Source organism: Chrysemys picta, chromosome 12 (genome assembly GCF_011386835.1).
Source record: "Chrysemys picta bellii isolate R12L10 chromosome 12, ASM1138683v2, whole genome shotgun sequence".
In the NCBI taxonomy this organism is placed as follows: domain Eukaryota; kingdom Metazoa; phylum Chordata; order Testudines; family Emydidae; genus Chrysemys; species Chrysemys picta.
In genome coordinates, this window is record NC_088802.1 from 45,328,361 (window position 1) to 45,351,406 (window position 23,046).

General features: G+C 37.9%; 1 protein-coding gene across 12 annotated transcripts in view; it reads right to left on the bottom strand.

The window, feature by feature from the left end:
• SPAG9 (sperm associated antigen 9) overlaps positions 1 to 23,046 on the bottom strand; it is a 107,350-nt gene that overhangs the window by 10,528 nt on the left and 73,776 nt on the right. For 4 of the 12 annotated variants that reach the window (XM_065562831.1, XM_005305747.5, XM_065562833.1 and 1 more), the window contains 16 exons: positions 21,271 to 21,327; positions 19,963 to 20,136; positions 17,711 to 17,840; positions 17,098 to 17,190; positions 16,532 to 16,699; positions 15,354 to 15,525; positions 13,676 to 13,903; positions 12,917 to 13,112; positions 11,768 to 11,890; positions 11,067 to 11,147; positions 10,448 to 10,515; positions 7,398 to 7,546; positions 5,712 to 5,883; positions 4,578 to 4,691; positions 2,309 to 2,347; positions 1,242 to 1,418 (listed from right to left, as the gene is read on the bottom strand). In XM_065562831.1, the coding sequence (XP_065418903.1) occupies positions 1,242 to 1,418; positions 2,309 to 2,347; positions 4,578 to 4,691; positions 5,712 to 5,883; positions 7,398 to 7,546; positions 10,448 to 10,515; positions 11,067 to 11,147; positions 11,768 to 11,890; positions 12,917 to 13,112; positions 13,676 to 13,903; positions 15,354 to 15,525; positions 16,532 to 16,699; positions 17,098 to 17,190; positions 17,711 to 17,840; positions 19,963 to 20,136; positions 21,271 to 21,327 (2,141 nt within the window). The remainder of the gene's footprint in view (positions 1 to 1,241; positions 1,419 to 2,308; positions 2,348 to 4,577; positions 4,692 to 5,711; positions 5,884 to 7,397; positions 7,547 to 10,447; positions 10,516 to 11,066; positions 11,148 to 11,767; positions 11,891 to 12,916; positions 13,113 to 13,675; positions 13,904 to 15,353; positions 15,526 to 16,531; positions 16,700 to 17,097; positions 17,191 to 17,710; positions 17,841 to 19,962; positions 20,137 to 21,270; positions 21,328 to 23,046) is intronic. The other 8 variants (XM_065562830.1, XM_065562829.1, XM_065562832.1 and 5 more) reach the window with 3 other exon arrangements.

A 23,046-nucleotide genomic window follows, 5' to 3' on the forward strand; every position in this document is an offset into this window, starting at 1 on the left:
CCTCAGTACTGAGCATGGCGGGCTCCAGGGTGCAGGTGTGGACCAAGAGACACTACTTGCAAGATTTTCTGGTCTCCGGTGCATGCATACGCATCTGTGGAAAACACATAGGGACCAGTGCTTGTAGAATTTCAACTTCTACCTGAACAGTCCAATTGGACAGACAGAAAAAGACCTCTGTTTAACAGCTCACTTGTCAACTCATGCCTGCTGCTTCCTGACTGGTAGAGCTATAATGCTGATCGTAACCTTGTTGCTAAATAGGAGAAGAGAAATGGTCTAAGGAAAACTGGAATACCAGTGAATAGTCTCTTTCTAAGGAACATCTAATCCAAACAGGTTCAGTTTCTCATGAAAGGCTCGAAGCAAGACGTGGGTAGAGTGTATTTGCACATATCTTGTGTTTTAACCCCTCATGTTTTAGGGACAGGAAAAATTGATGTAGGTTACTTGAATTTAGGTAGCAATCAATCATTTGTTTATTGTAAATTAAAGAATGCAACCAGTCTAGTTTGGTTACTAGACACTGAAATGTAAAGCTAATTCCGTTTCAGTACGGCATTTAAATCCACTTTCAACAGAGACTTTAGAAAAGAGCAGAGCAATTGCAATTCTTTACATATCATCAAAGTACCGTCACCTTTTGAAGCAAATAATCTAACTTCTGCCTTCCTGGGGCCAACTCGTCTGTGTGCATGCACATTCCATAAGGGCATGCATCTGGCATTCTAGTTTCTAAAAAAGCGTGCTTGGCTTTTTGAACCGAGATTTTTTTTTACAAGAGGGGCATTCTCTATCAATTGTGCTTCATTCATACAGAATGTTCCTTGATGACAGGAACTGGGCTAGCTAGTGCCAAATTCTTACATTACAGCTGTAATCATCTAGTTTTCATTTCACTACCTTTTTAATAGCGAAGTGCTCAAGTCCTCCCTTCTTCACCACTGCATGGCATCTCCTCCCAGATGAAAGCAAGGCATTTTCTCCACTACCGCCCAGACCATTCTCATACCATTTAACCGGGTGGGGCTTTCTGAACTGAAATGCTGACCCACTGTCTCCGAAGCAAGGAGGTCTCCCTCCAAATGCACTATGATTTGAAGCCTAGAATCCTAACTCCATTTTTGAACATGGGGTTTTCCCCTCACATTGGCTTCGCCTGTCTCAACACTGCATCCACAGAGCAGAGATCTAAAAAAAGGCAAAACCCCGCATTTTAAAAACAGGAATACAGAGCTTACCAGGTACTGCAACAAAGAACTTAACAGCATCACGGTGCCCATGGAAGCAAAGCTGTGCATGTGCCATTGAACAATATGGTATGAATGTTCCAGGAGTCACTTTATCACTGTTTTCATCCCCATATACACGTATAACACTCCCAGGACGGTTTCCAGAGCCTGCTGCTGTTTTATTAGCTGTAAAAGAAAAGAACAAAAATGTTTTCCACTTGAAATTGCAGTCTGTAGAAGTGGTTATTTGTTAAGTAACCTTATGGTACTATCTAAAAGCTAAAGCCAATTCAGATAAAATGGAACAGAAGGGCAGAAATGCCAATTCAGGACAGAGCTGGAAAGAAAAAGTAAGACTGCATGCTTGGTTATTTGAAGTACATCACAAAATGGAGTAGGATTCTTATTCGTCTAGCATAATTGTCTTCAGATTTACTTTTTAAAAAAACCACTAAATTCATGAGGGAAAAATATCTTTAATATATAATACATCTAATTGATGTCTCAATGAACAAATCCTAAAGCATTCAAATGTATAACTATTAAAATGTTAAAGGAAGATTTCCTTAGCATCTGTGATTATAGGGTATCCCATTACCAGCACAAACCCCACTAAAAATAGTCAGCTGTGGGCATAAAGGAGCTACACCATTATAAACACTGTTTAGTTTTTGCTGGGATGATTTAAAATCCACTGACAGAAAAGTGCTGCTTATTCATGCTAGACAGACAAGCCATCTCCATTCCAAAGACTATCAAAGGAGTGAAAGAAATGTGATTTGTAATGAGACAAAGTCAACGATGTGGATTAATGACAAAGTTATGAGATATGGTATCAAATTATTTGCTGGAAGAAAAACAAAGTCGGTATGAAAGTTCAGCTGCAACACAGGATGATACACTAAACTGCTGAGCAGATTGGTGGCCATTTAGCAAACATAAAACTGCTGCAATGCAGTAACCGAGTGGAAAAACATTGAGGAACATACAAAGGGTCAATCTATAGAAGTGGGAAACAGCCTCAAAGTGGCTATTAGAAGCCTGAAAATAGATTTTTGTTCAGGATCTGCACTTACCCCTCAGCCCCAGTAAACGTCCCTGGTGGAGGATTACAGCTAAAGTGAGAAAGGAGGAAAGGGGAAATGGATAGGTATGACAGTAGAGGAGAAGGATTAATGAGAACCTGCCACTCTCGTATTTGATAAGACAGAGTTTTAGATTTTAGCTCCTAACTTAAGTTAAAAAACCTAGTTAAAGAAGATTCAATAAAAGTAATCAAGAACAATATCTTGTTATATGGTTTCAGGATAAATGGTCAACGAAGGCCATGTCACTTTAATGTGATATTTTAGTTACTGTTAAGTTATATAATTAAATAGTAAAGTTTCCCCTTTCTCTCTTTTCTTAAATGGACACTATCAAAACTGATGGGCAAAACAATGTATAATTAAACAATGTTTTAATATTTCTTCCTCACTCTGAAAAAAATCCATCAGCTCTAGAAAGTGATTACTATGTGCTAGATAAGATGTCTAGCTCATCAACTCACCAAAAGACCAAGGGAACGGAGTTTGTTTGTAGTTGTGTATGCAAGCAAGCTATGTGGTGTGTTCTCGTAATCATGAACATTTACAATGGCAGGGTACTGAAATTTACAAAATTCTGCCTACTCGTAAGTACAATGCAGGGAGAGAAGCATCATTGCGTCCATGAACCAGAACATTAATAGACCTAAAATTAAGCCTACCAGCATTGATAGGGTCCTTTTTTAAGTTCACAGTATTCAAAAAGGAAAATTCCCACCAAACTTTAAAAACCTGATTTTGCTATAAACTAAGTGCAACTATTTAATTTTTGGAAGCATGATTTAACTATTTATGTCTTTGCTCAATACACCCATGCAATGCAAAAAACAAACATTTATTTAATGGATGATCAATGTAATGGAACAGTATGAGAAACAATGCATATGCTATCAACAAAGGAATTAAAACATGGAAGATTTACCACCAGCAAATTTAAAAGAAAGGTCTTCCTCAGGATTGATTTACAGTCAAACCTTATACAGTAAGATGTTTAACATCACAACTAATACTATATTTAAAGTTGCCAGCTTTTCCTTTCAGAAACCTTTGTTCAAGCATTTTCTGTTATTAAAAGCTTTGATCCAAATTTCATCAGTGAAGTCTCTGGCAGGGAGCTCTTTTTTGTCAAAATTTTAGGGAATGGATTAAACAGATGTTTGGGTTTCAAGACAAAATTGTCGTTCATAGCATTTAAGACTTGTATCTGTTTGAATTAACAGTGGTTTATTTCTTGGTGGGGGGAGGAGGGGGAGAGGAGAGGAGGTCGGTAGTTCTATTAGCCTTATAATTATAATAATTAATGGAGATATCCCATCTCCTAGAACTGGAAGGGACCTTGAAAGGTCATCAAGTCCAGCCCCCTGCCTTCACTAGCAGGACCAAGTACTGATTTTGCCCCAGATCCCCAAGTGGCTCCCTCAAGGATTGAACTCACCCCTGGGTTTAGCAGGACAATGCTCAAACCACTGAGCTATCCCTCCCCATTCTTTATAAAGGCTAACTGCTTTTCCTAGAATGCAAGTATTTCATTTTTAAATGTACCACCAGCATATGGCAAAAGTTCACAACTTTTTAATTTTTTTAAGCATACAGACTTTTTGAATAACCAGTGGCTGAATTTTACCCACCACCTGAACTCCTCTATTTGAAGACTGTGGTTACAACTCATATGCCCTTGTGCAACGCCTTTAAAAGCAGCTCAGTTTCACTGCCTCTCTAGTCGTAGACACCAAGGAGACATTATCGGTTGCGTGATGGATTCTGAGACAACAAGGCCATTTCGAATTGTGCTAACTATACCCTTACTGCCAAAATAAGTTTTAAAATGTGAATTTAGAGCTCATGGGAAGTGCCAAATTGTCATGATCGAGAAGTTGAAATCCTCTATTCGCAAGCGGTGCATCACAGGCAGTGCTATCGAACTGACACAGATCATTGCCAATATCCCTACATTCTTTAAGGGTAGAAGTCCCAGTGTCCATTCAATCCATGGCATTCCAAAGTTGCCTTTTGGGATGAAGTGTTTTATATGGAGAGATGCCTGCTAGGAGATAGACTAGATGCTACCAATCCATTTTATGCAGGCTAAATAGCCCTCAGATATTTACTAACCTAGAGCAGATTCAAACCTGGAGATGAATGTATCTATATCCTTTACCAAACCCATGGATGACACTTCATATTTTAGTCTTATTGCTACAGTACTTTCATTGACTGTTTTTGGTCTTCAGTTACAGACATTCATTCACATTTTACTTACTTTCTGTTAATGGAATGGAGATGATGACACCATTTCCTGTTCCCACCCACAAACGATTACAAGACACCATAAGAGCTGTGATTCTCACAAATGAGAATCCTAGTTTTCCAGTACCTAAAAAAAATAAACAAGTGCTTCAGTAAAAATTCTGGGCACCAATAATCATCTGGATTTCTAGAGAGCTCAGACCATTTTATAACGTCAACATCCACGTGAGATGGGGGAAACGTTCCCTTTTACACAGAATCAAGGCATAATGGTTGTGTCCAGAGTCAATCTAGAGAGGGAACTCATGTGGGCCAATTTCCAGGCCTGTTCTCTAGTCTAATCTTGATTCTGTATGGAATAAAATACTATACTGATAAACAGTTAATTTTAAAGACTCATGATTTTTTCATGCTGCACATTACAGTAAAATGCTTCTGGGCTTACAAGGCAAAGGCAATGATTTACCCAAAACAAGGGATTTAACTTAAAGGCAAGTTCAAAGAGCTCTGACACCATATTTTTCCTGGCTAGTTAAACAAACAATACTGTTTCTTGTTTAAAAAAAATTATACAGAAATAAATCTCAGACTAATTTTAATTAGAGCTATGTGGGAAAAAACATGATAGCAAAATCAGAAAACACGTATTCAGTTTTATAAGAAGCAAATTATCTGAGGTTTTGCCTCAGTATTCTCCCTATACAAGTGCAAGGCAACTTTTCTAGACAACCTACAGCCTCCTCCCACATCTACAGGCTGCAAAACTGAGGCCCAGTTCCAATCAGAAGTTGAGGGGAACTAGGAAGGAAAATCTCAGGGGCTTCATACACTTCTTCCCACTACCATCTTGTCTTCCTAAATAGTTCTGAACTCCTAATGGCTGTCCGCAGTGTCCTCAAGATTAGGAGATTGAGCCAAAAGGACCATGATTCTCTATAGTCAGTATTAGACTGTTTGACTTGGACACTAGAATCAGATGTGTTGGGGAAGTTAAATTCCATGCCATTATAGGATTTTGATGTCTTGTTTTAAGTTTTTTCTTTGGTTGAGACAAGCTGTTTGACCCCTGATAGATTAAAAAAAACATCTAAGTAGCAACAGGAATGAAAAAACACTATGGTTAATTTTATTACAGTCAGCAACTTACCTAGCATTTTGCTTACATAGGGTTCAATGTCCACATCTTGTAGATGCTGATATGTGTGTGCATGATAGAGTCGGAGTGTGGAATCCAAACGAATAGAGACCCACACCCCATCACCCACCCAGGCCAGCTGTCTCACTTGGCTCTCTTTCCTTGGGTGTGCATCAAACGATTTCTATGGAAGATTGTACTTTGAATTAGATTGGTCATGAAAAAGACAAGATGATCTCTCTTTTCAGCCAGATCTCATACATATTGGTAACTTTTCCTATAAACTGTCTACTAACCTTGCCTTGAGTGTTTTGTCAAGGCTTGGCATAGTGTTGCCTCACAACATACATCTCTAGAGTAATTTACTATTAAATCCCCATTTATGAGCCATTATGATCTACCAACCCTTCTATCTAGAGAGAGAGAGAGCGCACGAGCGAAAAAGAGAGAGCGAGACAGAGAGAGATCATATATATTTATATTTTTGTTATTAGGTTCGCTGGTACAGTTTGAAACATTTGCCTAAAAAGTATTTGGCTCTTTCCACTGCTATCCTGTCCTCTTATGTACAATGAAATAAATATAACATACCAAATAATCCTGGAGCTACAAGATGCATGCCAAACCTCAACAATAAGGTTGCATCAATTCCATCTAGTCTTCACTTCCTTTTCCCATATATTGCCTAATAGATTGCAAGATGCTCTGAGCAAGGATCTTGGCCAAGATTTCCAGAGTGATTAGTGATTTTTGGAGCCTAACTTGAGACACACTTTAAAGAAACCTGGTTTTCCAGAGATGCTGAGCACTCAGCCTCTAAAAATCAAGACCTTTTAGTGTGTTCTCAAATTAGACACCCAAAAACTAAAGCGCCTAAAATCCCTAGTCACTTATGCTGGCTATTTCCTGTATATGAAACATGCCATGTACCTGTAGGACACTGCAGAAACAACAGTTTAGACCTCTAGGTAAATTTTAAGTTTGCTTGAACTGGATGACAAACTCCCTCCTAATACAACAAGTTAAAAAAATCCATCCCCTAGAAATAAAAGTATGGAAAGCCAAATCCTAGAAGAGGCTGCTGATGGAGGGGGAAGACCACAAAATGCAGTGTGTTGTGCACTCCCCCTCTAGGCATTGCAGCAGCTGGTTGGTTACCAGGTTTTATTTCACAGGATCTGTTCAGAGAGAGGAAGTGTTGGTGATGTAGATTCCACAAAAATTGATGTACACCTCTACCCCGATATAACGCGACCCGATAGAACACGAATTCAGATATAACACGGTAAAGCAGCGCTCCGAGGGGGCGGGGCTGCGCACTCCAGCGGATCAAAGCAAGTTCAATATAACGCGGTTTTACCCATAACACCGGAAGATGTTTTAGCTCCCGAGGACAGCGTTGTATTGGGGTAGAGATGTATTAATTTAATCACTTTTATAAACAGATGTGGGATAAGTTTTATACTCAAAGCAAAAAAAGCTGCTTTTTTAAAACCATAATGTGAAATATTATCCTTGAATTTTAGAAGATATTTGACTAATTTCTCTCCAAAAAGATAATATCTTAATGATGGCCTGTTTCTGTGCTGATGAACAGTGTCTTCTCAGGATTCATGGATAAGGGTGCGGGGGTGTGTTTAGACAAAAAGACAATGGCAAAAATTAATTATACTTTAATTAAACACTGTTTTCACTTGCCTCTATTTTCATGGCCTTTGGTTGAACAACATAGATTTTGTTCCTGTAGCCACACCAGACTTTATCATGTACAACAGTCATGCATCGGATGGAGTGATGAGGTCGGCCCAGGTCTAAGAGGTGATAGTTTGTCAAGTCCCACTGACCATCTTTAAAAACAAACAGGAATAATTCATAGAGGTTAAGCTCATTTGCAGAAGTTAATCTGCATGTATATTTGCTTTTAAAATGGTACATCTCTACTTTTAGAAGAGTAAAAACCATTGAGGAGTCCTTGTGGCACCTTAGAGACAAACAAATTTATTTGGGCATAAGCTTTCGTGGGATAGAACCCCCTTCATCTGAAACCTTTTAGAAAAGTGTTAGACGCTCATTTAAAAAGTCAATTCAAATTCACAGTTACACTTTCCATTAAATTGAAACAACAATTAAGTGTGGGACTGTTATTGTCTAAGGAAATAAGTGCAATTTTTGTTCTTACAGAATGTGATTGTACAAAGTGACTCAGTCAAAGTATACCAAAGCATTTTAAAAAGCAGTCAGATACTGCTAAATGCATTTGCTTGGATAGGCATATAACAGGTACAATGAGCAACAGCCTACACATAGCACTGAACATTAGCTGTTTGACTGAGCATGGAAATGCTGGCCATGCACTGAGGTTATCCCCTCTGTTGTCTAAAGTGTGCTATGACATCTTTAAATGTTGCCTACTATCTGTATGCCTTTTTTTAAAATAGCACATACAACAGCGTCACTCACCATTAACTGGAGTTCTCCTCTAGGTTAATCTCCTCCAAAGATCATCATTCTTTGACATATACTTGAGATCCCTCAAGGACCCTGTCGCCATTGGAATTTTAGGTCACTAAAGTGAGTATATCAGTATCAAGCCAGTTGAGCCTTTCCCTATATTTGCTTCAGTGCTGCATGCCTGCTTAATATTGTTAGAAGCTGATTGCAAGTATCCAAAGGGCCACAAGGAAGAGAGCAAATAAGTGAGGAACCTGTGGTGATGATACAACAGGAGAATTCCAATTACTGGTAAGGAACACCCCCTTCTCTCCTATTTGAGATCTCCCAGAGAGATCCTTACTCGGAAGACAGAGGAACAGTGCTTGTCCAGGAATGATAGGGCTGAGAATTTTGAATACAGATTTTGAGAAACAATATTATCAGAAAGAGGTTATGCTGGCAGCCATGACCAACTACTAATGCTCACAAAGAGGCAGGGGTATATAGTGCATCTTGTGGACATGACTAAAGGGCAGAATAACCTAAAGTCTGTTCTGTTTTGATAATTAAGTAGCTTTTGTTACATAGCTTGTATACAGAGACTTCCCCAGCTCTCCCATCTTCTGCCCAAAATATGAATGAGTTATAACAACAAACCAGAAGGACAGTGGATTGGTTTCTGTAGAATTCAGAATAAGCCCCCACTTTCCTCAAATGCCATTAATAAGAACAATGTTATTTTTATGGAAAAATAATTGATGGGTCAAGACTTCTGGCCGACATAATGGCTGGGGGGGTGGGTGGGAGGAAAAGGCTATCCTGCTAAAAGGAAGTCTTAGAAATGCTCAAAGAGCCTGGAAGACTAAACTGAAGTTTATGGAGTATATAAATCAATGTGAATGTTTTAAGGAAAAGATTGGAGAACAAGAGGAAAAAACTGATCCCACCATGGGCCTGCAACTAAAAATAGACCTCTATGACAGAAAACAGACCAGTTATGAATTGTTATGGAGATTACTTACAGCTTTGGATTATGTATTTGAAACATTTGCAGCAATGCTAAACCGAGAGAGGAAGATGAAAGCTTGATGAAGTGAGACTGGATAATAAAAAGCCTCCAGAAATTCACAAGACAAGGACAACTTCCAGTTAGAAGACTTTTTTCTGACTCCTTTGATTTCAAAGGGAAATATATTGGAGTATATTAACTCCCAGTGTTATTTTTAGTGCTTCTCTGGTGCAAAGGTTTTTTGAACTGATGGATGGTTTCTACCATTTGACATTAACAGAAAGGTCTTGCAGAACAAGTCAGAATGGTGGCCTTTACATGGTTATGGATTCAAGGCAAAAAATATACAACAACCTTCAAAAAGCCTTAACTTTGGACATAAGTGACAGTAAAAAACTGTCCTATATTTATGACCTGATATATCAGAATTGGCACAAGACAGAAATAAGCAGCAATTTCATTGCTCAGAGGTGGGAAGAATAGTGACAACATAAAATATGGATTATTGACAAGAACTAGATTCAGCTACACAGTGTGGCCAGGATCAATAGATAAGCAAGGTTTAATATATACCGTTCTCAAAAGTATAGCGGGGGCCTAAGTATGACAAACCCTGTTTTCAAGTAAGGGCATTAAGCATTCTATGACAAACAAGTCTCTGAAGACCAGCCTCAACACCACAATACCCAACTAAGGCAAAACAAACCAAGATAATGTTAAGTTTCTGTTTTAAAAGCAAGAAGAACTTGAAGTAGAGACAGGCATGAGTGAAACTAACATGGAGTTCAGAGGACCCAGCTGACTGAAAAAATCTGTACTGAAGGGGTGCACAACAATGATGAAGATACAGGCAGAGGGTCGACTGGCTTAATGCATGCACTTTACTTACTGTACCTATAATTCAAAATTTCAATTACTCCACAGTCCTGGAGGCAGCTCAAAAGAACTTCAGAGTGAGGATCCATGGTGGTGATTCCAAGTAGGAGAAGTTCTTGGCTATCTACTAGAAAGAAAGGGAGAACAGGGGAATTCCTAATTACTATAAAATAAGTTTGCCTGAACATATCTAATGCTACACTTCATCAACCAAAATGCTAGCAAATTAGTTTTGACAAGGTACCCAAAACATTAAAGAGACTGGAAATGCTTGTTGTATTAACACTGTTTGCAAAAATCAGATAATTCAGTGCATTCATTTTCAAAGTAAAATATTCACTAATGATACATTTTAGTTACTCAGTTTCTATCATGAAGCATCTCTGTACGGTCATTGATTCTGTTTAAGGTCGTTCGGCAGAATGCTTACCAACTCCTCTGTGAAATATTGCTAACGTTCCATCAGCTAGTGCAACTAATACTATTCCTTTTACATGTCTGGAAAAAGAAAGGAGGCAAAAGTATATCATTAGTGTTTAATTCATATTATCAATATAAAAATATAAATAGGACATTTTACGGTAAATATTTCTTACAGTTCAGCATAATTTTATAAATGAAATTCACATTTGCTCTTAAATATATAGTTTTCTAATTTTTAGAATATGGTTGATTGAACAGAAGGGGCTGTGAGACGCACAGGCTGAAAACAGAAAACTGATAGTAACAATACATTAGCTACAAAGTAAGGAGGACGCATCTCTTGGAAAATTATAGTTTCCTCTTTATACAAGTCCCCAAAACCTGGAAATACCCTTGATATTTCAGTATCCATAAAATCCCCTTTATTTCCCCTGCTCCCCATTATGCTGGCTTAACCCTCCTCTCCATCATCTTCCCCAAAAGAATAAAGAAATGTAGTTTTTTAACTAGCGTCTCAATGAATTCAGAGTGGAAATCTACTTAAACTACATTGTAATTATGCTATCTATAATAAAGGTTCACTTTAAGTTAGCAAAATTTACAAAACATTATTTCAGGCAACTTACACAATACTGAGAATAGAATCTTTAAGTTTAATGGCATGAACACATTTCCTCCACTGGGCCACTGAAGAATGAACATACAAGCTGCAAGGACATAATTGGGATGAATTAAACATGAATACTTCAAGACCATGTTAATGTCTCAGACAATACAAGAATTGTAATCAATTTCGGCCAGGGTAAAGCTTTAATTATGGGAAAAAATTCTCTCATACTGAAAGTGCAGCATTGCTGCAGCTAACCCACTGGCTGCCCAAAACATTACTGAACATCTATCCACAGAGCCTGTAACTGGGATATAGTAAATGTTCCTAGTGATCTGACATTCAGCACTACAGAATCCTTAGATAGTACCATATTTCTTTCAATAAAAAGAAAGCCTTTTCTAGAGACATGTCAGAGATCACTTTGTTTAATTTGTTATTGAAAAAATATATATTTGTTAAACTCCTACAATATATAGTACAGTATATTATGCTACAGAAGGATACATTCTGTATATTCTATAATGCCAAGACACAATAAGGCATACTGAAAGGTACTACTACAGTTTTGGTTCAGAATTTTCTTCCTTTTGTGGGTTTCTCATACTTCATCTTAGTTCTTGGCGCCCCCAGGTTGGTATTTAAACTCTTTCTGAAAGCAGGCTTAAAATGACTCCTAATTTTTTTAATTTAGTAGTTTTATCATTAGCATTTTCTTACCATCCATTCTGTGCTCCAAGCCACATTGTAGGTAAAAGGCTGCTCATTTTCTGTGCTTCTTCTCTCACTAGATCTTGCTCATTTGGCAATTCTACCACATCTTTACACAAGTCCGACTCACTACTGAGAAAAACAATAGTAAAGTGATAAAAATAGTCTGAAAACAAATGCAGACTGCTCAAACTATAACCCAGACACCAAATTGAAAGCTGTTAAATGTTTAAATATCCTGTGTATTATAAGTATATCTAAAGCAGAGTAAGAATCCCATTAAGTATACCAATTGTACGACTGAAATGAATACCTTTTTAGAGTCAATTATTTCATGAGGATATCTACCTCTTATGAGGAATGAGAGACTGCATTCAGCCCCATTATTCTGCTCCCATACAAACACACACACACACACACACACACACACACACCCCCCAGATGGAACCTCATGTGAATAGCTGAAGGCCTTGAAAAATCTCAGATGTTCCAATTTTATTTATTTATTAATGACTCCTACAAACCTCATTCGAGTTTTCCCTCAACTACCACAGCTAATGCACAGCAGTTGGCTGGACTGAGAAAGAGGCAAGTTACATTTGCTCCCATACACTTTTGAAGAGCCAAGTGCCAGACATGAATAATAGAGCAAGCGTGATATCAATAAGTACACCAAGTGTTGAACAATACTAAACCAGCAGTTTGCTGAAATGGTGGGTTGAAACGAACAAATAGTTAAAAACAGATGAACACACTCCCTTTTGGAGGTACCTGCGTAGAAAACGTAATGAAGTTGCACTGAAACTATTCTTCATTCTCACTCGAGACCGCTTTAGAGAAATTAGTGCAAGATATTCTACATAACTATTGTGTAAAGGTTAATCTGCACACACACTTAGAAACACTTCAGTTATATAAAGAACAGGAGTACTTGTGGCACCTTAGAGACTAACAAAGTGCCAATAGTACTCCTGTTCTTTTTGCGGATACAGACTAACACGGCTGCTACTCTGAAACCTTCAGTTATATAGTGCCTTCCAAATGATGGCCTCAAGTGCTTTACAAATACTGTATATGAACCTTTGTCTCAATAGTACTCTAAAATGGTACATTTATGAATTTTAATACATTTTAATGGTGTGGACATTGACCATGTACCTAGGCTGGTATACTGGAGAACCCTCTGTTGTATTCTGCACCCCCAAAGGATCTGTGAAGACATGCTCTGTATACACTCCGGTTTGGGCTGGATCAGCTAAATCTTCTCCTGACCCAGCACTGACTTCTGTCGCCTCCGTTGCTTCCTCTGCCGTTGGAACGTTTTCATCTACCACATTACTTTCAGCTGCAGTTTCTATGAAACAAATATTTCAGTTAAAAGTTAACTTGAAAACCATTCTGTATAGACACCATGGCAAGTGCATGGGCAAATTACTATTAATTCTTTGCCTTCTATTTCCCTATGTGATAGACTAATCCTTTGGATTCCACTGAATAGCCCCATTAAATGGGAAAGGATTAGGAATTGAAGGACATGAAAAGACAGCTTTTGACTCACTCTTCAGGTTTCTCTCAACCCATCTCTGCTCTGTTATTTTATTTCTCTATCTGAGGTACTTCACACTATCCCTCTTGCCAAACACCTCACAGCCTTTGGTGCATTTAGTCTCCCACCCCTGTGAGGTAGGGAACTAATACGATTACCATTTTACAGATGGGGAACTGAGGCAAAGAGAGACTACATGACTTCCCCGGGGTTACACAAGAAGCGTGTGAGAGACCAGGTCTCCAGAGGCTGAGGTTAGCATCCTCCTCTTCCTTCAATACAGGTCTATTCAATTTGTTCTGATGCTGTTGACAACTTACCCTGTATTCCCACTTAAAACTCTAAATATACATGGATGAATATTTTCATACCTGGCTGTTTATCTGTCACAGATGAGGCACCATTAGCATTGTGCGTTATGAGAGATCCTGTAATACCCTCTGCAGTACAACCAACCACTGTGATTCCTCCTAACAGGCTATCAGTTTCTGCTGAGCTGTTGCTTGTCATACTTCCACACAAAGAGGTCTTGTCCACCTGATTGGAGTCTGCTTCTTGTGACCCTTCCTCTCCTACAGGATAATCCGTTTCTCTAGCCCCTGAAAGGCAGATTAAGCTTCATGTAATTTCTTGGATACAGTAAAACACAGTGCATAATCTATCAAACAATAAGATCCAAGTTAGACAATAAACAAAGATATTTACAGTCTACAGTGCCTGAGAGTCACACGACTAGAACATCCTATAAAACTTGCTTTAATCACATAACACGAAAAGGCATCTTAAACCAAGCTGCCGCCTTTAAATTAAAAGTGGACAAAGTGATTTAAAGAAGTGCTGCACGCTTGTACCTTGTAGGTCAGGTTTCTGTTTGAGCAAAACTTTGCAGCCAGGTTAAAAGTAGAATTGAAACTGATGCTGATAAGAGGGGAAAAATGCTAACAGACCCTCATTGAATTCCCTTTGTTCTGATTTAAATTTACGCACATAATTGCTCATTTCCAGAGGCAAGAACGTTGCTTTTGTTTTGTATGATATATTGTTTGAAATATGTATAATTCAAGACAATCCCAATAGTAAGAATCATCATATGGTGGCTAATTCAAGAAGTAGTTCCAACAGAGCAAGTTCATCTTCCTGTCTCACTTTCAAGGTCTGCACAACTCCATTCCTCTACTTGCCTTTCTACACAGCCTCCAGCACATTCTATTCTTCCCAAAGTATCATGTCTAAACATGCCCTCCCTTCATCTCCACATATGCACCTTCAGACCTTACTTCCAGGCTCTCTCTCCTGCATGGAAAAACCTCCTTGATTTTACTGTGCTACGTTAGAAGCCTCACTCAAATCTCCACTCACAGGAGCTTGCTTTTTCAAAGCCTACTAGCACAAACCCGAGGCTAATTTTTAATAGATTTTTTTTTTATAAATGAATTAACAAGATGCACACAAAGCAACCAACCTCACCTCCTGAAGTGTTGTATCCACCTACTTTTCTTTGCCCTCCCTACACACTCTATTGTCTCTTAATTAGATCTTCGGTTAAATGCTAAATGGTAAGACTCCTTGGGGAGGGATCTCATTGTCTCCTGTAAAAAGGTATCATACATCTCTATGGGCTCAATAAATATAATAAAATTAGAACCACACTTTGAATGTGGAGATCTATGGAATACTCCCACTACTGAAGAGACTGTTTACCACTAAACTGGAGTATTGGAAGATAGTGGGCCAGATTATTGGTCCTATTAAGTCACATTCCTGCCTTGGTGTGGTTAAGGGCTGCTCTAACTTATGATAATGGCCAATTCCAGGATCAGAGGTGATAGAAAAGTGGCACACGCCTGATGTAAGATTAAACCCAGTTTCCCCTCAGGTATGTTGTTTGTTATGCGGTCAGCTATAGTGTATTTTTATCATGATGATTAATCACAGAACTTGTATCCTTTTAGTTCGTCACCTCTAAAACATTCTGGCTCTAATTTTCTGAGATGAACACATCACTCCAGGGGAAGTCAACTGGCACCAAGGATAGGCTGATTCTCTTACCTGGAATGCTAGCAATACAAAGAACATGAGAATTGCAAACAATAAAATTGTCTAGGATGTTTCCCGGCTGGTTAGCATCAACAATAATCACTTTTGTAGCGGCGTGTGTGCTAGTACAGATCCAAACTAGACTGGATAATTCTTCCTGATGTTTCAACTGCTTCTGCTGCTCCTGCAAGAGCAAACAGCGGATGTACTAATATACTAGAAGGGAGCAGGTGGCAGCAGTGTTAAAGATATATACCCATATATTATGTAAAACTCATATTGGACAGCTAGGCATATGTTTAATACTATTACATGAATAGGAAACTAAATGAAAATTAATGAAACTACACAGAGAACTATACATTTGAACTAGTGACTAATCTAAGACTGGTGTTGTCAGAAGAGGAGTTACATTTACATGCCTGCACGCGCTCTCAGTATTGCCAAATTCAAGCGTTAAATAATTGTGAGTCAGGCCCCAAAGCATCATGAGATTCAGTTTAAAAATCATGAGCATTTTAAAAAATAAGTTGAGTTTTTTCTTTGCTTTCTAGTTTCTGAGGAAGTCTTCATGTTTTACTTGCAATCATTCAGGATAGAAACTTTTTAAAATGAAAACAGATTCTCATGCAATCTCTTGAGTTCAGAAGCTGGAACTTTAAGAAATACATTAAAAAATGTGGAATCATGATAGAATTGTGAAAGTTGGCAATGCTGGTATCTAGATCAAGTAAATACAGATTGTGTAAAAATACTTAGCTATTTATTTAGATTTACCTCAGAGCCTGTAAACATCAGACAAAACGTGAATATTTATTTCAGTAGGTGGATTCAATACAAAGCACCAGGTTTTTTTGTCTGGATCATCATTTCAATTCTACCTGAGAAAACTTGCTTATCCATTGCTGACTAGCAGAACTGATTACCAATTAAGTACACCTCTACCCCGATATAACGCAACCCGATATAACATGAATTCGGATATAATGCAGTAAAGCAGTGCTCTGGGGGGCGGGGCTGCGCACTCCAGCGGATCAAAGCAAGTTCTATATAACGCAGTTTCACCTATAACGCGGTAAGATTTTTTGGCTCCCGAGGACAGCGTTATATCGGGATAGAGGTGTATTATTTAAAGTAATGTTAAAATATGCTCTTAAATATTCAACATTATAGAACAGAACTGATCTTACCTTGAGTTCCTGGTCTAGTCTATCTAAGCTACTCTGAGATCCTGTTTGGTGCTTGTTCCCATCTGCATCCGAACCTGCTACATCATTGTAGAATACACTGGCACCAACCACAGAGCCGCCATCTCTGGTCTTCCCTCCTGATAAGTTCACCCCTACAGCACACCAAAGCTTGAAAGAGAAGAATTTGAGCATTTCACTTGCAGAACACATGGCTATTTTGGCTTATGAAAGTAATAAAGGAACTAGCTATGTAGGCTATAATGGGAGTTGAGTACAATTTTTTACAGTACAATTTATGGAAGACATAGCAGCAGGGAAAATGAATCCATTATTCTTAAGAATGCAATGTTTAAAGAGCATGAGTGTAAACTCGAATAAGTGTGATTCTGCTGCAGTGGGCATTCTGTATCACACATTTGCTTTAGATGCCCAGCTTTATTACCTAAACCGATAAGAAAAATCATTCAATATTTTAGGTTTCAGATCAAGGAAGTTACCAGTTCAATGTCTCATTGTCCTCCATCAAGGGCTATCGCCTCTAATTTTCATAATTCTAGAAGTCCTACCTTCATAGATGTATCCTTTTCATCTAAGGGTCTCAGATAGACAGGCACAGGCAAATTCTTCATCTTGTTATCACCCTGACCACCATTTGCTACCTAAAAAGAAAAAAAAAAAATTACACTTTCCCCTAAAAAAAAAGATCATTGTTTGTGAACTTTGTCAAGCACGCAGAACAATATTTTGCCAAGGCTGAGGGTTGGTTTGGTTCATGGCCCATAGTTTGGTCAGCACCACTCAAAGGAAACAAAGATGACAGCAAAAACATTTCCGTGCCTTTTTAAGTAGAGTTGATATATTCTCTTTTAAAGGACTGAGCTTGGAGACCCCAGCCTTCCTGCAAATTAATGCCCCAGTCTTACTAAAGTTAAAAAAAAAAAAAAAAAAAGAAGAAGTGAGTTTTCTTCTACACAGTTGCCCTTGTCCTTCAGTTGGACGACTAATGCTGCCTTCTCAAGGTGCTAATTCAGAAAGCAGACTTATTAAAAAGCTATCTGACAACTAGCTATAATATACTAGCATCAAACACCACAGTTTTATGGAGCCTTAGTACTTTATCCAGTAACTATTACTTATGATTATTGTTAAATACCCTAGAAGAAGTCATAATCACAATACCTGTTTGTACTTCTGAGGCAGACTCCAGCCAAAAGCTTGCACTCTACCATCTTCCTTTTGAACATGTGCTTTCACTTGGCGGTATTGTTCTCGTTTCTGTTCTCTGCGTGAGGCTAAATTGGCTTCAGATCTAGAGGGAAAATGGATATTTTTTGCCAAATTCATCTCTGTTCTCCTAATAAGTTCTTTTAATGTGTTGGTATGCCATAGCAGAAGTTGCCCCCTAAACTACTGAGGGTAAACATAATCCAAACTATTTTCAGAGATATTTATTACAGTAAAAGAAAAATGCTACATTTGTTAGTCTGAGCCAAGGACGGTATACTTCTATTTAAACCTGCCTCAGTGCAGGGATATGAACTAGATGACCTCTTGAGCTTCCTTCCAGCCCTACAGTTCTATGATTCTATGACATCATCTAGTCAGGCCCACTCTACTGCCTCTCCCCATTTTTCCCTCTGTGACCTGCCTCCTGAGATTTAGCTTTCCCACTGCTTTTACTGGTAATCATCCTTTTGCAGAGCTTGAGGAAAGGCAAACTAAAATGACTGCACACACAGTGCTGTCAAATACACCAAGTACATAGATTTAAAAAAAAAAAACTTTTGAATTAAAGTAACCTTCGTGGTTACTTTTAACAGTAGTCGATAAAAATAACATTTCCGGATGAAAATGTTGTAACTTAAGTGTTCTTTTACCATGTAGTTTTGGAAAAGGAAGCTAAAGAGTTTGTACTAAAAATGAAAGCAAAAGATGATGAGCTACAGGCCAACTTGACAGTGTCCCTGTGGCATGCAAGATGCATCCAGCTAGGGCAAGGGTGACCATAAGAACGGCTATACTAGGTCAGACCAATGGTCCATCGAGCCCAGTATCCAGTCTTTTTACAGTGGCCAATGCCAGGTGCCCCAGAGGGCATGAACAGGCAATCATCAAGTGATCCATCCCCCGTTACTCATTCCCAGCTTCTGGTAAAAAATTGTTCTACACAAAATTCATACCAACACTTACTTAAATCATTTCATTTGATGAAAAATGAAAGCTTTACTGGCATGAATTATATAAGCACCAATATAAGTTCTTGTTCTGCTCTCTAATTTTGACTCTGTTTTATTATTGTGCTAGTTATAATCACTATATATACTGTGATGGGTGCTAAAACTGGATTTTTTTTAAACAATGCAGAGATTCCTTTTTTAATGTCCTAGGTTTATCAAATATTTTACATGCTTTGTTTATCTTAAATCCTCCTTATGCATGGATATTACCAGAATAAATCAATTATATAAACAAGTCTCTGAAACTGTACTATATAACTGCTTTGTTTATATTTTCAGTTATCTAAGATTGTAAATTTACAGTAGAAAGACTATGAAATACATTGATCTTTTTATTAGCACAAACGTATTTTTCCTTTTAATTATATAATCCTTAATTATGAAATATTTCTTGTGTAGAGATTATTAATTATAAAAACACTGTTGGAACAGTGTTTTGTTGAAAGTCATATGATGCTCATATAGTAGACCCTCAGAGTTACGAACACCTCAGGAATGGAGGTTGTTCATAACTCTGAAATGTTCATAACTGAACAAAACGTTATGGTTCTTTCAAAGGCTTACAACTAAACATTGATTTAATACAGCTTTGAAATACTACTACGCAGAGGAAAAATGCTGCTTTTAACCATCTTAATTTAAATGAAAGCACAGAAACAGTTTCCTTATCTTATCAAAAAAATTAAAAACATTCCTTTTAGTAGTTTACGATTAACAGTACTGTACTTTATTTGCTTCTTTTTGGTCTCTGCTGCTGCCTGATTGCATACCTATGAGATATGTCATGAGATGTCAGTTTGTAACTCTGGGGTTCATAAATCAGAGGTTCTACTGTACTTAAAACATTCTTCCGAGAGCTAACTATTTCTTCAGTGCCTAGAGGTAATTTTTTGAGGGAGCAACACTTGAAAATAGCAATGTCACCCATGCCATCTCTAACATGCAACCATCACTATGCATTACAATTTTCATAATCCTGATTTCATGAGTAACTTCTTTGACATGTTCACTCTAAGAAAAATAATTTGACATAATATGAACAGTCAACTGCAAGTAATACAATTGATTTTTATCCTGTCTGCCTTTATGGGTCACTTGATAAACTATAATAAGTATACAGGTAAAGATTTTTTATTAATGAACAAATTAGCTAATTAGTATAAGTTACAATGGAAAAATAAAAATGTATCTTACTCTTCACTGAGGAAGTCAAAGGCTTTAGATTTGTCACTAGGTAACTGAGATAAGGTGCTGCTTCTTTTCTTGACTGATGGAGTAATATGTGAAGTTGGAGCATTATACTTAAGATTAACAGGTGGTTCTGGTTTCTTAGCAGTATTGCTTGATGAACTGAACAGCCTGCTGAAACTGAAGGACAAAAGAAGCGTGATAAGTCTGTATGCATCCAACAAAACTGACCTCCTTTTGTACTAGGGTGACCAGATAAGTGTGAAAAATAAAGACCAGGAGGGAAGAAGGGGTAGTAGGTCGCCTATATAAGACAAAGCCCCTAATATCAGGACAGTGCCGATATTGGGACATCTGGTCACCCTATTTTGTACACAGGGCATTGTGTACACTACACTGCTCAAATCAATGTATTACAGTGGTTGGAAGAGAGTGGAACCAAACCCAGCGGCTATTATGTGCTTAGCAATAGCTTACACACAGCCATAATGTGAACCTATGTTAATAAGAGAAGGCATGTTAATTCAAACAGTGGTATTATCCCATCCTCTTCCTTTAAAGGAAGATTGGATCTTAAGTTTCCCTTGAACATCCACCACAAAATGGGCAAAAGGTAGCTTATGTTCTTCATTGAAGAGAAGTCTTAAAGAGTGCGTTAGCTCCATGGTGAGGAACTGCAGGTAAGCCCAAATCCTCTACACTACACTGTACTCCACAACTCTCTATCCATGTAAACCCTCTAGCCCAGTGAACCTACAAACCTTCCAGATCAGAGGTGAACTATTACCAGTTAAGCCATTAACACAACAAATAAAATAAAATTAAATAAAATTTAAAAAAAAATTACGGGGATTTCAACATTTATCTCCCTTTTTGAGTTTTGACGTTTAATTTATTTAAAGAATAAACAGACAATCAGTAAACATTATTTCAGGGGGAAATAAAAAAGTGTTGAAATTATATGCAAACCACAAACATTCAAAAAAAATTTTTATCATTAAAGAAATTTACAAAAATGCTCAGAATCAGTGTATTCAGAACCTGGTTCATCTTCTGATCAAAAATACTGTACCATTACTTTGAAGCACATTAGCATCTAACTCCAGTAAATGCACAAACATTCACTATAGGATACAGCTTATGACACATTTTGTCTTTGAGAACAGCCTTACCGAGTTGGCATGCTAGGTATCTAAAAGAGAAGCACTTTAAACATCTTTATCCCAAGAACAAAATAATTAACTGACATACAAAAAGCATTAATACCAACTACTTGGTGTTTTTCGCAGCATCTGCCTGTATTTCAGTACTTACAACTGCCAAATGCTTGATCTCTTCTTTTCTTGCATGGCTGGATTTTCTCTTGACGCTCTAAAGAAAAGGGAATACTAAGTTTACTAAATAAGCAAGAATACAAAAGGTAAGGTGTGCGGGAATACACACAACTTTGGGTATTTAAGTATAAGGCGCTGCCTTGAGCCATGGAGTCAGAAGTTGAAGGTGTCAATACCTGCATACATGTCTCTTCAAGTCAGAGACTAGTTTTATCATTTAAACTCAGCTGCAATTGAAGAGTGCTCTCCTTCCAGTAAGTTAGTAAGCACCCTCCATTCTTACTTCCCTAGTCTTAGATACCAGTTTTATTTATAGTGTTATTCTGTAAGTCACAGTAACAGCAGTGGATACTGCTCCAAGCAACCTTTCGCAAAGGGAAACTTTCAGGTTTGGGGTTTTATAAAAAAAAAAACAAAAAAAAAAAACAAACACACACACACACCCACCCCACACCACCACACACACCACTAGTTTTAAAGATTTTGGGATGATAATTCTCAAATAGTCTTTAGAGAAGACCAACAATTAATGTTCACTTTCAGCACCAGAAATCAATATAGAACATTGTACTTTATCAATTAGAGTAGAACCCCACTTATCCGAACCTCCATTATCCGCCTTTCTGTATTAACCAAACCACTAGCACACACACAGAAATCTGGGAAACTGACCCTTCAGCCCCGGTGCCCAGGACTGATGGCCCGTGGGGGGCTGAAGCATATAATTTAGCTTTGTGGGAGCACTCTGGTGTGGGGCCTGGGACAACTGCAACAAAAAGGTTGAGAAACGCTATAATGTTCAGGATTAAAGAGTAAAAAGTGTAAAAATGATCAATACGTGTACAGATTGTTAAAAAACTCACGTCTTTTCTTGTTAATACATGAACAAAATATTGTTTGCAAGAACTAGGGGTCTGTATATTCTGTTAAGCAGATAAGCAGATAAGAAGGGGGGTATGTTTTAATGCTTTTCCAGGAGGGGCCAGCTAGTTTAAAAGCAACTCCGTATCTTAAAATAATGGATAGAAAGCTCTTTGCCCATTCTCCTGATTATCCAAATTCTTGATTATCCAATCTGGCCCCGGTCCCAACCAGATCAGATAAACGGGGTTTCACTGTCACTTGTAAAAGATTCCTTAACAGGAAATTGAGAGAAAGGTGCTTAAATCAATTTTGTGCACATATCAGTGGATGTGAGGAAGCAAAGGGAGAGAAGGGAAGTGATGGAGAGAGAACATACAGAGAGTTCAAAAGAGCGATGGGTGCTCTGCACATATTTAAGAGACAAGACTTTGGGGGGCAAAGAGCTTACGATGTATATAAAGAAAGCACCCAGGTGAAATGCAACAACTTGGTTTTTTGATGGTTTTTTTTTTTTTTTTTTTTTTTACTGCAATGTTTTTTCTTGGGTTTCCTTTTTAATTTTAGATTTCCACTTTTAATCCCTACCTTTTTAACAAAATCTTGCAGTTGGTTTTTAACTTACCTGTCATAGTCCAATTTAGTGCTTAGGAATTAGCTGGTGACAAAATGATTTTTTCCTGAAGCAAGCCAACTACTGGTATGAGAAGGAAGAAGAGAGAGAGGGAGCAGAATTCCATTACAAGAGTAGCCATGGAAAAATGAGCCACCTCTACCTGAGAAAATGCTGTTTTCCCACCAAGTTTTGGAGTCAAAATGGCTCACGTACCTAATATGTTATAATTAAAGCCCTACTTGAATTGCAGAAGGATTGTCAAAAAATTGCAGCTGAGTT